The sequence below is a fragment of the Diadema antillarum genome, unplaced genomic scaffold (assembly GCF_040938485.1).
Source record: "Diadema antillarum isolate AM-2024a unplaced genomic scaffold, OU_Dant_1.0 seq00001022_RagTag, whole genome shotgun sequence".
NCBI classification, from domain to species: Eukaryota; Metazoa; Echinodermata; class Echinoidea; order Diadematoida; family Diadematidae; genus Diadema; species Diadema antillarum.
In genome coordinates, this window is record NW_027271857.1 from 292281 (window position 1) to 309359 (window position 17079).

At 38.7% G+C, this 17079-nt stretch overlaps 1 protein-coding gene across 1 annotated transcript; it reads right to left on the bottom strand.

Moving 5' to 3' along the window:
- Positions 1–906: 906 nt before the first annotated feature.
- LOC139742830 (calcium load-activated calcium channel-like) lies at positions 907–11985 on the bottom strand. The gene is made up of 6 exons (XM_071653347.1): positions 11832–11985; positions 6278–6355; positions 5769–5828; positions 5222–5336; positions 2250–2394; positions 907–1292 (listed from the first exon to the last, which is right to left on the bottom strand). Exons 1-6 carry the CDS (start codon positions 11890–11892, stop codon positions 1200–1202), a joined length of 552 nt encoding a protein of 183 aa, XP_071509448.1. The 5' UTR covers positions 11893–11985; the 3' UTR covers positions 907–1199.
- Positions 11986–17079: the final 5094 nt, after the last annotated feature.

The window sequence follows — 17079 nt, forward strand, 5'->3', positions numbered from 1 at the left end:
TCAATGTTGAGCAAAGGGGCAAACTTAAAGGGACTACTCTCAAAATGCCAAGGATTTTTTCAGATGACCACTTTGTGTGCCAATGTGAAAGATTACATCTCAACCATCCATGGGAAGTTTTGTTGACCAGATTGATTAAGATATTCAATTAACTTTATGCTTATACTAGTCTTTTTTTTTATAATATGAACAGGCCATATTTTAATTTTTTACCAAAGTATCGATGTACCATAAATCATTGCCAGGGGTTCAGGACGTGCCATCAAATAATATGATCTCTCAACAAAGCTAAGCTCACCACTCTAAATGTCAGAATTCTAAAACAGAATGCTAGTTAAATGACTTTGATTACTCTCTGCATCTCCTTCACTATATGTGAACCTGCACCACAAAACCAACAATAAGTCACCTGACATGGATCTTTAGTCGAGGACAGATTCTGAAAGAGCAGACTTTAAGCTTTAAAATGATGTATAACTCATTTCAAATGGACTCTCCTAACCCATCTAAATATTGAACACAAAACACAAAACTGTAGAAAAGCGTTACCTGAGAAAAGAGGCTCTAAAGTTTAGGGTCTATTCAAGCGCTTTTCTTACCAAGCCGTATTAGCGGCGCAATGAATGGGACAAAAGACAGGATGTGAAACTCCGCAGCACAAACAATGAAGGGATTATAAGATTAGGCTGTAATTGCTCATGCTCTATGAACACATTCTATCCATGACTACTACCCAACTTTCAAAGCAGTAGCATCACCTTTTCAAAAGTTATCAGAGTTGAAAGTGAAGATTGTGTAAAGGTTTTTTTTAAATGAAAAGGGAACTCTAAGACACACCTAATCGTACTACAGCTGTATTCTACCAAAAAGTGTTTAAAAAAAACTGCTAAAAACACAATTTCCCATTTACTTTATGATCCCAAACTTGACCATGATGTAGATGAAGTCTTGCTCTTTCAGAAATGTGAAAAACTCAAGATTGACTCGGTTGACCCATCTCACCTAGTATAGGTGTCCTGACAGTCCTGACCTAACATCAGTGTGTGCGACTTTTTGTTGGTTTTGTGATGCATGGTCTTATATATTTTTGTCCTTCTCTCTCTCTTCAGAGAATTTCTTGAAATCTGTTGTTGGTAGGGATGATTGCAGCCAGCTCAAGTCTTGGAAATATTGAGGTGAGTGTCCTCTACGGTGAAGCCTTATTTTGCACCAGGCTGGGTCTGACCAAAGAAGCCACCTGATTGCTTGGCTGCAGCTCTTGATGGGGCAAAGCCCAAAAGTTTTTGTATATTCTGTGAAAGGGAATGAAAATGCACAAGATGACAAGGATACTAAAATCAACAATCAGTAATAGGAGCAGTCAAAGCATGAGAAGTCACTGTGTTTGTCTTCCACACTTGAGTTATCAAACAAACAAACAAAACATATTTTGACATGCAGAATGCAGCATAAGCTTGATAGACATGTGATACAGACTCAGTTTTTCCTGACATTTGTTGACAAAATCCTCTTTAACACAAACAGATGCAAAATAAACTGATATGCAAATTGTTGCATTTGTATTTTAAGTCATTGCAGGATTTTTCTTTCAAATTTGTTGACACCATCTCCAAATGGAATACATATACAGATAAATATTTCAGAGATTTTTAATCTTTTACTATCATTCCTGACTATGACACAATGATATCTATCGTCTTTTTTCAATGAATCTTAACCATGATTTATCCCATAATTTAAGTCATCTTTATGATTTGTACATCGTTTCAACGTTTCGTTTTACAATTACCAAATTGTTAATGTAGGCTTAAAGCTTTCATATCAACTATGGTCTAGCTAAAATGAAATACATTGTATACTGATTATGAACGTATGAACTTATTGTGCATGTCCCTTCTGGTAAAATGTTTTTTTAAACATAATCATATTCCTGCATCTCTGCAAGTCTGAATATGGAAGGCTTCCATTTTGTCAATGCATTGTATCAAAGCAACTGTTCAGAACTGCTGAGGCAATTTATTCATAGTACTTATGTATATGCATTTAAAGAAAAAAAAAAGTTTGATCAATGATGTCATATTCATACAGACTACAAGAATTTGACATTGTGAGTTCAGATTAATTGAAAATTGAGTACTGTCTATTCAGGTCTTTGAAACATTACAGGATGTTGCAAAACTAAGAGATATCAGTTTTCAGAACAATCAAAACATCTGATTATAATAATTGAATAAAGAATGAAATCAGACCTGACGAATTGACATGGTGCACAAGATATACAGGAAAATGAAGGAGGAGTCTGTGAAGTCATTGCCAAGGAGGTTACGATGTGAGATGCCGTGTAACCACGAGATGGGTGTGAATGGGAGCTTAGCAACCACCCTGCCATCAAATCTATTAGAAAGTAGAAGATGGAAAAACAACTTGGCATGTACTTGGTATGCAAACAAAATACATGAATACATGTACAATACATGCCTCATCTGACTAGAAAATAAAAGCATGTACTACTAGATCATTAAAAAAAAAACATTCAAATACATTCTGTAGCTCAATACTCATTAGCAATTAAATCATTGTATTCAAAGTACTGTATCTACTCATGAATACTTTAAAGTGGTTAGAGTGGTACCCCCCCCCCCCCCATCATGGTTGTTTGTTTTCAATTTGGAATGGGTATTGACTAAACTGTGCATTTATGTTTTAAGCATCACCATGGCATATTTTACAATAACATAAATTAACAACTGCACTTTTGAAAAGCATGGATATTTGAACAAGCTCATTGTAAAACACACATCTGGAGTTGTCAAAAAGCAATACAATGTAGTTTCATCTGTTGTCTCAACAGCTTTGAGGACGGGGTAAAATGCAAAACATGAGAGGAGCAGAGCAACTGACTGTTATGCTCTGTTGATTGGGATGCCTCTGCTTCTCATGCAATCAATATCCATGCCATACAGTAAGAAATGACAATTCATTTAATAATAGGTTACGCTCATTATTCTTGAGCACTAAGGATTGCCTTGTATAACCCTCTCTGCACAGAGGACATAATATTTTCCAATGTATTCTTGTCCATACTAGACCAAATATCAATAATAAAATAATATCTGACCTGCACCTGGTGGAATTTATGACCAAAATGACATTTTAGCTTAATTCTGGTGACCTTTGACCTTGGCCTTTCATCCCTGTTATTTCAAGCAACAGATTATTGATTTGTTTTTATTCTTAGCAAATAATGTTACAAATGAAAACTAATATCTGAAGTTATGACAGAAAACTAAAATTTTAGCCAAAGCAGTGACTTTTCATCTGTCACTATCATGTTCATTAAAATAACTGCCAATTTATTGCTACCCTTTACACAAACTTACACCCTCACCTGACTTTCACGGCTGAAGTAATGAGTGGAAATGACCTTTGTTTGTTTGGTTTTTTTTAAAGTAAATTTAACATCGACCTTAACCATTAATCAGCCACTAATATCATCTTCACGCATACAACTGTCTATAGATCTATTTCTGTCCTTTACATCTCAAAAATCTAATCAGTGCATGCTACACCTCATGTAGTATACCTGGGCCATGCATTACGAAAATAAATCAAATTGTTGTTGAATCATGCATACAATATCTGAGGATGGATGAAGGACAGTCAACCAAAAAATTAATACCTCTAGCACACCTTGGAGTAGAGGCATTAGAAGTTCTCAATCCAAGAATCAAATAAACAGAAACAAATATGGTTACTTCATATTCAGCACAGTCATAATACAAGACCCCACAATGGCACACTGCCAAGATTTTCTAACCCTCAACTGTGTTCCCAGTACAACAAAATGCATACCAGCAGCATTCTTGTCAGTCAATACATACAGTGTATGTGTGTACAGTACTGTCAACTATTGCACACAGGACCTACAAAGCTCCATATATGAGAAACATCCTCATTACATAACACTGTGAATTTGCACTACATACATGTACATGTATAATATCTTTCCTTCCTCTTCTTTTTCTTCTACATCTTTTCCTTCTTCCTTATTCTACATTTGATAAAGTACAGGTAACCATGTGGTACATCAGTGTACTGGGACACATGTATTTTGTATGTCATATTGTGATATGAGCTTAAATTTCTGTGAGTATTGAGGTAGCATTAATCTTGTATGTACATTTTGTGTGGCATATCTTAGTACACTATGGAAAAGCATAACAAATCGTAAAACATCCTTTCAGAAATTATATAATTTGGGGCTTGTAAAGCTTCACACCATTATGAACTGCTGAGTAGCATAACATACAAAGTTTAATACAAATAAAGAATGTTTATCACTTGGTTAACAGTTACCTGAATGAAAGGTCAAGACTATTGGCATCACACATACAGCGCAGGTTGATGAATTCCCCCACTTAATTTGAATACAATGCACTCTCGTTATAACGAACATGGTTTATAACGAAATTCCAATTACATATACAATGAAATAAAGATTATCAGCTCTGTGTTTCTTTACTTGTTTATTTGTTCGATTGTTACGAAATTTTGATATAACGAAAGAAAACTGCCGGTCCCAAGGATGTTGTTATAATGGGAGTCCACTGTACCACACACAAAATGGAACTAGGGCCAAATACAAAATATAATTGTTAGAGGTTCCATATATTTTACTGCACATTGGTGGTATGCAAAATGGGCACTGACATCTTCTTTGACCCCGTTTACAGTGCAGGGCTGGGCCGAGCCTGAGCCTGAGCCCAGCCTCAATTGTGATACTTGGCCCTGCAATTTAGTCCGTTTACAGTGCCAGGCTCGGCCCGGGCTTTTAATTCAAACCTTTCAATATTTTGTCATAGTGGCGCTCTGCTTCTAAACATACAACTATTATTGGGAGCATGCCGGTCGCAATTTGGTACCGCATTTGGCCCAGTTTGCGTTTACAGTGAGAACCTCAGAGCTTAATAGCCAAATGCGTGGCCAATTTTGGTACCGCGTTTGGCCTTTTGCGCATTTACAGTGAAATGAAGGCCGGGCTCAGCTGCAGCCAAGCCCAGCCCTTTCACTCACTGTAAACGGGTCTTTGACTCCAGGTTTAAGTACAATTACTTCCAATTTTAAGACAGGACTTGTCGAAAGAAATTTCTGGTCTGTCTGTCCCTGTTGTTATTAATTGCTACTGTAAGGTGCAGATCAATCCTTTACTCTGAATACTCACATTGAGTTGAACATGCTCATTAGAGATGTGAAGGTGAACGCAATGACAAACATGGACTTCATCTTCACCATAGACAGATCCCTGCTGTTGGTTTTCAGACGTTCTTCTTGGCGTTCTTTGAGGTATGAGAAAAGCACATCAATGATGATAAGAACACAAAAGTATTGAATATCAAACATTTATGGTGTAGTATATCTCTAACCAAAGTTTACTCACAATTGAACAAACTGTTGCCATGTTACTGTACATATCACAAGTCTTTGAGATACTCTGTTACCTTTAATGACTCTTGACCTAAGCATGTGACTCACACCAAACCATATCGATACTGCAAGTGCCTCTCCTATCCAAGCTTAGTCATATTTATTCACAATGTATGGGTATGTATGCAAGAATGCGATATAGTCTTTGTGTTATGTATCTGCAAAATCATGATTGAAGTCGAGTTTTTCCTGGCATGGATTGTCAGCAACTTGCAGATATGATCTGTTAAAGGATCATATTTCTACAACAGTTTCAATATTGAAATAAGGCACTATAAACTTACCAAGTTTTTTCTTTTGGTTTTTGTCTGACATTTCGCCAAATGCTTCCTTTGTTCTTTCCACTGGAGATAAGCAAAAAAAAAAAACAAGATCAAAAGCAAAATGAGTTAGATTGTGACATGATTCACAAGTTAATAAATTTCATACTGAAAAACCTAAACAAAAAGGTTTATTCAAGACAAAAGTTGTGGTGAATGAATACACCACTGACATAAAATCAACCACTACCTGTTACATTTTAGCAATACAAGTTGTATCAGACTTCCGAAAGTCAAGTTCAAGTTCAAGTTCAAATTTATTTTCATTTCCATCAAGTAAACAGAGAAAATTATATACAATGTATATGCAGAACTAATTTGTAATAATTGCAAAAACGTAAATTAACAAAATACATGTGATAAGAGTAACAAAAAAACAGTAAACATAAATGCATTCTTTTAATATGCATAGTTCAGATTAAATAAGGATGGGAATGGGAATGGAAATGTGCCATTACAATTACCATACTTACATTTCTTGCTTTGCTTTTCTACTTCAGCTTTAAGCTTTTTATACGTGTCAGTTCTGTACACCAGTATGTATGTGATACCTACAAAAGCATAAGATTAAATACACATGTTAACTATTACAATGTAAGTTCAGAAATCGCATGAAATCTAATCAAAACATTCATGCAATTAATCACAGCTATCTCCATGCAGTACAGAAAATTGCACTACACCATTGATCCCTGTTTGCAGCATTAAAAAAAAGGCTTTCGTGGCAATCACTAATTGTATGACTTCGACAAATGCAACTTACTCAACACACAGGACACCCATACATACCTAAGCTCATTGGTGATTTGCTTGGTTAAGCGTGACCTGTTGGAGTGCGGTAAGCACATCTCTCTGCGGTGGGAGGATATGTTGGTTAGTGGCAGGGTGTCTGATTTTGCAGCAGGGGGGTGTCCTGGTTTGCAGCGCGAGGCGATAGGCAGTATGCATGATAAGAGACTAGGTTATAACAGCACAGCAGATTGCTTGCGTGCGGTGAATGGATATCTAATACATGTATATCACGCCATCTGATGCAAACCGAAACATGTGCCCCCTATCATTACCCTGTTTGCCACCTCCCAGCCCTGATTCCCTAGAAACGTATGGTAATCATTCCTTTACGTATTTGCAGTGATCGGGAGTAGAAGGCTACTCTTACTCTCTAACACTGACTCAAAGTGACCTCCAAACACAATATATTTAGAGACTCCAACTCTCCCGCTTTCGACGGGAGACTTCCCGCCGAAAGCCCATTTTTGCAAAATCTCCCGTTCTCCCACTTGAGATTTGATTTCTCCCGCCCTGGCTCTATGTCTCCCGCTTGAAATGATTTCTTTCTTTGTGCCATCGTATATTGAAAAACAAGCCTTAGATAGCACGAGAGAGCATCTAGAACCCAAGAGCTTCCAGGGCCCCAGGGGTGTATCCAGGACTTTTTCTGGGGGGGTCGTAATCAAAATTTTTGGACCTTTACCTTTGCGAGGGAGCGGAGCGACCGAGCGGGGGGAGGGTGTGGGAGGGGGGTGTCCCCCCTCCCACGGTAGGGAGTTTTTGAATTTTATATCTTAAAATGGGGCCATTTTGTGCATACAAAAGTGACTTTTTCTGCATGGCAGTGCGGCTTAGAAATAAGGTATGGCATATTAAACTAAGTTACGAAATTTACGAGATTTTGACAATTTGCTGGAACACCACCAGGTCACTTTTTTTCCTGTTGTATATAGGGCAAAAAGCCCTCAAAAAACAAAAATGTCTTTTACAAAAAGTGGACCTTTTGAAAATTTGGGGGGGGGGGGGGGGTCGTACGACCCTCCCGACCCCCCCTTGCATACACCCATGGGCCCTTGAGCGGACCCTGGACCTCAGCCTCAAGGAACTTCGCGGTCGTGTGTGCGCTTTGCGCACATCAAGTTGGAGTCTCCCGTTTGCTAGGGGTTTCTGGCGGGAGAATCTCCAGATCAGAAGGTGCTTGGGGTTGGAGTCTCTGTATATTCATTTTAAATTGATCTAGGTATGTCCATAAACCTTACATTTACTGATTAGGACCTATTTCAGGTAGAGAGCGCAGGGTGCCTATTTGAGGCAGGGGCAGTTTTTTAGTCTAGCTGTTTTAACCTAGCCTCTTATTGTGTGTGTAACACCTATCGCCTCATACTGTAAACCAGATTACTCCCTGCTGCAAAATCAGACACTATGCCGCTAACCGGCGTACATGTACCCTGCAGCAAAGATGGACGTGCTGACTGTGCACTGACTGGTCAGTCTTGACCATGCAAATCACCATAATAAGCTGACATGGGTGTCCTGTGTGTTGAGTGAGTTGGGTTTGTTGAAGTCATGACAATGTAGCGATCATATTTCTTCTTCTGACGCTTTCAGAGAGAGTGGAAGATCTTCCAGAGTTCCTACAAGTATTTATATGCTGCAAATAGAGATAATCAGTTAAGTGTGGCATGCAGCAATAGGAATATTTAAAAATATGTACCTTATAATATACTGTAAAAGTGGAAATTTTCTTGGTGTTAAAATTTTTGCGCATTTCACACGACCAAACTAGCACGAAAATAAAGGGACGCTAATATTTTGGATTGCCAGTCGTCGATGTCTTGAGTCCGCAGAATTAAAAACACACGAAACTCTTCTTACCCGGCCGAGAACGAAAAATTAGTCGCGAAAAAATATCCACTTTTACAGTAGACCAGTCTAGGTCTAGGTTCTATATACATACAAATTATCCCTGTCTGTGGCAGGGTGCCTATTTGTGGCAGGCGCAATTTCATTCATTGATAAAAACAGGTTCAGAAAGTCAAATGTGCGTGCCGTATTCAAATTGAAGCAATTTCTAGTACTTAAAGTTGGAATTTACCTGTGAAACTACCCCCTGCCGTGACTAGTCATATCCATCCCTACACTGTCCGACGACTGTAGTACACAGCCCGAACGCGAAGCGTTCGGGCTGTGTTTCGCAGTTAAACTTACCCCACACCTAGCCCGACCAGACGCCGTGCGCTAGCACGGCGTCTGACGGTGTGTGATACACATATCTACTAAACCCCTCAAACACGGCCACACAACAACAAAACTGTTGAAAATTTCTCCATACTTATCACAAATTTTACAAATCACTCATGTTTATTGAGATGCTTGGACTATAACCCCTATGAGCATGGTATTTCAGTCCATAGTGAGCTCTCACGCAACATACACTGAGCAAAAAGTCCAAACTTAACCCGGAATGCTGGGATCATCGCTGGGCGATTCAAAATAAATCTTTCCCAGCTTTGAACAATGCAAACTGCGCTGCTAGAGTTTGTACGTTGTTGTTGTTGTTGTTGTTGTTGTTGTTGTTTTAGTTTTGTGGAGGTCTCTGCCGGGTGGGCAATTTACTCCCATAAATACATTGAATTCAAATACTCATTTAAATTCAATTATAAAAACCTACACAACTTCTAATTATTTACAAAATCTAATTATATTTATTTTTAATATTTACAAATGAGATATTTACAGAGAAAGAAAAGGGGACAGGTTTTGGGAAAAGATGTCGCCTGCCTACTCCTGCACCGAAATGCAAGGTTACGCCATTCCCTTCGGCCAAGCAGGTAGAGGACCCGCCCGCCGACGCCGGTGAAGTCTCGGCCTTTCCCGGGGGCAGGCGCCTCTAGTGACTTATCAGCCTAGGTGTTATATTATTATAAGCCTAGTAGGCAGGGACATCATGGAAGAGGAGGAATGATAGAAGAATAGCGGAAAGGGCGAGGACAGAACAGAGAAAACAGACAGCTAGGGGGGTGGAGGGTGCTGAGCTCCTCTCTCTGACATAGGGTCAGCCCGTTACCAAGATTACAAAAAAGGATGTGAAAAATGAGTCACACATAAGAGGCACTGCCGCGAGCCATTGATAATCCTGGCCTGAGAGAAAAGTACCGGTATAGAAACAAAGGACGGCGTTGAGTACTAGTAATAGTATGCCATGGTACTGATATAGAACAGAGACGGCATTGAGTATGTCGATGATACACGAGTGTGGAGTTCTCCCTGTGGGTGGGTATACTTTTAAGCTAGAACAAACGTAATAATGAATTCAATCGAGTGAGAAACTTCTGCAAACATCAGACCTATGTATAATGTAGGTAGTGGAATAGAGAGAGAAGGAAGAAAAAAAATCAAAGATTAAAATATTGGTTTGTGTCCTTGACATACTGAAGCAGGTAGAGTTTGTACGCCCGCGCAGTGCCGTATATAAAGAGAGTCTGGCCAACTCACTTTTCGGCCTATGAGTTTTGAAGCCTGTGATTGGTCAAAAGTGGTCCCGTGATCTTTGAGGAGCCATGTCGTTACCAAAGTGCGCTCATACGCAGTGCCCATTGTTCACTACCTCTTATTTGGTAGGCTTTCATTATTACGTGTGAGCGTACATGCTAACCCTGTAACGCGTAATACACTGGGCAACGACATGGCGTTCAATTTAGTAGTTGGCCAGACTCTCTTTATATACGGCACTGCGCCCACACACTGCGCCCACGCAGTCGACAGCACCCCGTTTGCCCAGTGCTGCGCCGACATTTCGAATCATTTCTGCGATTGCTACGATTTCTGCGGCGTACAGGATTTAAAAAGGTGTCATTTTTGGTAAGTTGTGAAATATGTATGTCAATATCAATAGCTGAAAACGGTAGCTACATAGATAAAGTTTTCATCTTATGTAGTCTTAGTAACAAATATGGTGCAGTAAATTCAAAATAGAATCGGCGCCCCGGAATTATAAGATTACGTAGTGTCCACACGGTACAGCCCTGTCGCGACTTAATACACTTGTGTACAGCGACAGGGCTGTGTATAGTTACACCACACCTAACTTATTACACAGCCTTGTCACTGTACAGAAGTCAGCTACACAGTAGTCGTGACACCCCACACAATGCACTATGCATGTCATGCCTTTATTTTACCCCTTAAACCCGGGGGCGCTCCTTCACACAGTCATGCTGCTACTGACTGTACTAAGACAGAAAGATCCGTCTGTCCGGAGGAGTCTTATTTTTTTGACGTTATCGCTCTCCTCCGTAGACAGATGGAAGTTGTTAGTACCCATCACTGTGTGGATGTTCTTAACCAGTGTCTCTATGGAAAATTGGGTGAGGTACCTCACCCTTCTCGATTGCGTCTAATTCACGGCCCTAGGTCGGCAAATTTAAGCTTGTATAGCAAAATCAACATTTCAAGAATGCACTACACTCACCAGATTAATGAATAATCCAACATTTTGGTAGAATTTTCAATGTAAAACACACATCAACCAGCCCGTCGCGTCATCACGTTCAAACTGCAGAAACATATGAATCCATTAGCCAATCACATGCGAGGTAGTTTCTACGTGTTTTTTTATTAAAACACGTACCTCGCATGTGATTGGCTAACAGATTCAAAATGGCGACTTACAGCGAGCGAACAGCACGCGAACAGCGATGTTGCGATATGGATAAAATTTCTGCATTATAACTTAGTTACTGTGAGTATTTCGATTGCACAATGTGAGAAATTTGCCCCAAATATTGCTGCATAATGTTTCATGTCATGTCAAACGTGTTTGAGTGTAAAAAAGCTGTCTGAAATTTGGTTTATCGTAACGTTTGATCTGTGCGCGACCGCTCCACACAGGAGCAGGCATCAATGACTTCGGTCTGTATCAGGGAGGGGATCCATGTCCATGAAGCCAGACGCAGTTGTTGTTGTTCAGGGCCCCGTGCCGTGGAAGACCACTAAAATTACTTATTCGTGCAGCAACAATAACAACAACAACCAACAACAACAACAACAACAACAACCAGACGCAGTCTCCGCGGAACATTTCCCCGACGACCAGATACAGACCGACCTTTCGGTCAACTGACTAACGTATACTGTGCTCTGTGCTGTCTGTGGGCGTTCGGGCTGGTCGCCCCGCAGTTGAGTTAGTCATATGCCTGTGCTAACAAGACGTACATTTCGGCGAGTGGGACTGTACATTACTTGGGGATATGGTACCTTCTGAAAGCAGTGCTGTGCAGACAGATATAAACACAATCAGGAGAGTATCAGCAAACATGGTGACAGATCTCTATCAATCCAGCCTGAACAATGCTTAGAATGGTCGGTGCGGGTTTTTGAGGTTCCACAGCGAGGTAATACTACGGACGTTCTTTCCACCAGTCAGTTCAGACCTTTCTTCTGACTCCAGGCTCGCGCGCTGCGTGTACTGATCACAGAACTCTGCGTGGATCATGGACTGTACGTACAATTTTGTACGTGTATCAAAGATCGTACGCTTTTTGCTGATAGAGCGCCGCACGTGCACAGCTATCATCTTTGTTATAGTATGTGGTACATGTACATGGTTTACGCATTGGCGGCGCTCTATCATCTTTGGTACTGTTTGATACTAGTACTATACACTAGTACTAGTAGCCCATGCACGAATAAGTGGTGGTCTTCCACGGGGCCCTGAATGATCCACAGTGTAAATAGAATTGAATAGCAAACTGATATACAGAAGAAACAAAAATAAACAAATATTAATATACCATCACATCAATTCAGCAGAATGGCGATAGAAAAATAGACATATCAATCAGATCGCCATTATGTGATGAATATGTGATAAATATCACAGCTGGAATATGCTCTAGTCGATGTTTTGTTGTGTGGTGTTTTTTTTGTGTGTGTGTGTTTTTCAACAAATTCAAACTTTGTTTCAGTTATCTTTTATAGGAATAAACAGATAAGTGGAAAAAGCTATTCTGATACAATTATTCTATTCAAATATAGAAGATACAATTGGGCTACACTTATGAACAATCAGTGCGCTATCTTGGCACAAGTATACTCCCATTGTCTATTTGCCTTGTGTGATGTTCATGTAGGCCTACATCATCAGGTATTACCGAGTCTACCTGACATTGGCAGATGCTAAGTTATCAACGCATTATCATCATAATGCAACTGAACTCAAACCGTCACACACACACTTCTGGATGAGAAAGAAAATGGGGCATAGGAATAATGATTTATAAAATCACAATAAACCTCCCCGGGGATTCCGTCCGGGGTGATTCTTCCCATGGGGGAGGGGAGGGAGGGGAGCCAGGCAGGTCACAAGCTGAGCAGTCTATTATAGGCAGTTCATAGGGCCTGTATATCCATATACAAGCCCACCAGTCAGCTCTGGATGATAATAATGACCACAATTATTATATTAATCTGTGTAAAGAACTGAGCATTCAATAAATCGTGTGCGAGGTATCACAGAAACTAACTCATGCCTTTGTTCTCAGTGGCCGATCCAGGGGGGGGGGGGGGGGGGGCGCACCGGGCGCGCGCCCTCTCTTTATTTTTTGTATAAACAAAGGAAATAAAAAGAAAAAAATGTGGGGCTGTGTGCGTGCGCTTCTCTTTGATCGCAAAGGGGCCTCCCCTTTACGGAATTCCTGGATCCGCCTCTGGTTCTGGTTCTGTTTTGTGCATGTGTGCATGTCTTCCGGTATCCCCTCGCAAGATAATGTGTCTGTGTGAATGTTCGTGTTTGCGTTTGTTTGTTTTTACTTGTAAAAAATACCAGTGCTCTGTAAGGGCTTGGAATCTTTGGCAATGCCATAATATTGTATGCTTGTTTGTTTTGACGAGCATTTCCAGCCTCGTTAGTTCGGAACTGTGTTTGTATATAATTCATCTTAATCAATGACATCTTATATTATAATTCATCTTAATCGATGACGGATAAATTTGCATATCTCTCATTCTTTACTTTCTATGATCTTCCCACTCTGACAGATTTAAGTATTAGTAAGGTTACGTGGATTTTAAAATGTCCTGAAAATTCTCCCATGAACAGAAATATAAGACCGTATATCGTTATAGGGTTTTTGTCATTAATTTTAAGTAATTGATATCTTAAATGTGGCTACAGCTCATGTCTTTACTGGTGTCATATCATTGTTAATCACTCCTTCCCTTTGGTGTAGGCCTACCAATTATGTGCCAAATGTTCCTTGCATGGTTATCTTGTTTTTCATGTTATTTATAATGTATCATGCATAAATGAATAGAGCTGGATTTGTTGTATTGCAGTGGATTGAATTCTACACAGGAATAACACATATTGCTGCATAAAGTCGTCAATACATGATAGTCTTCATTCAAATGGGATTTTTGCTTTTGTTTTCTTTTGTGTGTGTATGTGTGTGTGTGTGGTTCTCAGATCCTCTCAGTCGAGAATTATGGAGAAGCAGGGTATCGTCGCATTGTCTGCCACTGGAGTGCACTGGCATAGTGTCCCTTGCCACATGAGTGTTTATTGAGCAATGCTTGTCTGAGGACTTCAACCTGTGCATGTCTCACAGACGTTCCGCTGACAAAAGTTGCTCCATGATCACCTTTAGCTGAACATCCACTGCAGAAGGCCTAAAGCCTTCTGGTAAGAACTTTGCTAAAATTTCATTCTCACGCATCTTGTTCAGCGCTGTACCATTCACTCGCTTTAGTCACTTCCCATAATTATATACTGTGCCTTTCAACACATCTATAGATTGACACCAGCTATAAATACCAGTACAACTTATACCTTGAAATGTCCATTTAGCTCAAAGTTCAATCAGGGAGGTGAGCCTCCCTGGTTCAATCACATCCCACACCAATCGCACACTAACTTGACTTTTATGACTATACAGGATAAAATCAGACGAACAACAAACATATTATTGAAGTTTCATTATAGAAGATGGCATGCATCACCACCTCCTCCAATTTGAATGTTGTTGAGAATTATCACCGTTTCCTTAAAAAAAAAAAAATTTTAAGACGTCTGTCGTAACTTTCTTCTTTTAGGTCCGATACCGAAATCGCTGTCATTCTCTTCGCCTTAATTTACTCTTGCATGAGATCTTAATTAAACTTTGTGTCATATTGTACTCTAGAATGGGTAAATATCCCTATTATTTCAACGAGTGCAGAAAGGTTGAGCTCAATAGTTTGCTGAAAATCGAACGATATCCTTATATCCTGGTTGAATGACAAATCTCCACCGATATTTGATATTGACGGCTACTCTTTGATTCGCTCTGTGTAGAGCAAACCGTCGTGGAGGCGGCGTAGCACTGTACGTTGCAAATACAGTGTACATACTCATTTATTGTACGGCATAATTTTTTTTTTTTTGTGTAAACTCTAATGCTGAGATTTTATCTGTTGAAATTGAAATTCCAAATGGAAAAAATATGATTGTTGTAGTTATTTACCGACCGCCAGATGCAAGCGTGGATTCATTTCTTGATGATTTTGATATTATATTATCTAAAATCAGTACCAGTAATAAGATAGCATGTGTAATGGGTGATTTTAATATTGATTTATTATCTGAAAATAACAACTCACAGAGATTTTGCACAATACTTCACTCTAATTTTTTTTCATTGTGTTATTGACAAACCGACAAGGATTAATGCGCAATCATTATCTTTAATTGATAATATATCAATAAATACAAACGCAGCGTCAAGTCAATCCGGTATTCTTTATAGTGATATGTCGGATCATCTCCCCATTTTTTGTATCTTATTTGACGTACAAAGATATTCCAAGAAAACAAATAAGAGAAAATTACGTAGGTTTACAACGGAAAATATCAACCGCCTGAATGATGCTTTATCGTCAGAAAACTGGGATGACATACTTGTTTGTGATGATGTGGATAAAGCATATGAATTATTTTGGAATAAGTTTTATCATCATTTTGATAAGAATATCCCATTGCGAAACAAACAAACAGGAAGTGAAAGAATAAGAAATGCATGGATTACAAGAGGTATTTTACAATCGATATCAAAGAGAAATGAATTATAATGAGTTGCAATTAAATGATCACTCTGATGAAAATGTATATGAATATAAACGGTATATAAATAAACTGACAACAATAATACGAACGTCGCGTAGATTGTATTATAACAATGAATTTGAGAATGCACAAGGAAAAATGTCTTCCACATGGAAAATTGTGAAAGAAATATTAGGGATCAATAAGCAGAAAACTATTCCCAAAATATTCAATGTTAATGATCATTGTGTTAAATCTCCACAATATATAGTTAATGCTTTTAATGAGTTTTTTTTTTTTGTAAAAATTGGACCCAATCAGGCAAAGAAAGTTGATAGCCATGGAACAAATTTTCGTCAATATCTTAATAATCAGTGTAATCATTCACTTTTCTTAAAGCCTACTGATTATATATAAATTATGCATATAACATCATCTTTGAAATCAACATATTCTACTGGTTATGATGAAATCAGCACTGTTCTGCTAAAACAGATCATCGGATCGATGTTACCTTTGCTTTGTATTTCACATAAAATCTTATAAATTGTCTTTTAGGTCAAAGTGATACATTTATATCCGTTTTACTTTCCTCTATATATGAAAGCTTTAGATGTAATTCAGATATACTATGTTTAACAATGTAGTTTTGTTTTAGTAACTATAACCGATACTTTATTATTTGACAAGCTTCAGTTGTGTGCGCTGAAGTAAAACATAATTCACTTTCCATATAACAAACTACAGCAAAGCTCAAAAAGCTGAAAAAACGGACATTATTGATTAAGGCCTATAATCATATGCGTATTTATAATATGCATAATCATACAGGCAACATGGGTCATTCAGGTCTTTGCTGACTAGATTTGTTATCTTTTATCTTAATCTAAACATTTTCTAGAACAAAACAATTGTCTGGAAAGAAACCTTCGCTGTCGGTCGATTAAGGCACCCCACTGTATTTGGTGATAATTATGTTCGTCATTTCGAAGGTTTGTAATTCCGAAAAACACAAATTCCGCATGTACCTCGATGTTCTTTAGTCCGAAAATTACATAGGGTTGGTTCATCCGAACATTTGTGACTTTATTCTCAAGGTGCGTTAATCTGAAGGTTCACTAGTCTAAAAAAGAAAAAGGGTTTCGCCAATTCGTTAATAGCGGGAATTTCGAATTGGCAGAAACAGAGTTATGGGATGAATTACCTCAACATCTCAAAAGGCTGATTGTGTATACGATATTAAAAGTCTTTTGAAAACGTCTTTCTTTTATTTGTTGATAGATTATACTTAACGCCCTAAATAGGGAGTTTTGTCTCTTAAAATTTTAAGATTTGTCCCTTCTTCTCTCTCGATGTATTATGTCATTTATTATTTAATGTTGTAATGTGTGCTATATAAAATAAAACGGATTATCATTTTGTTAT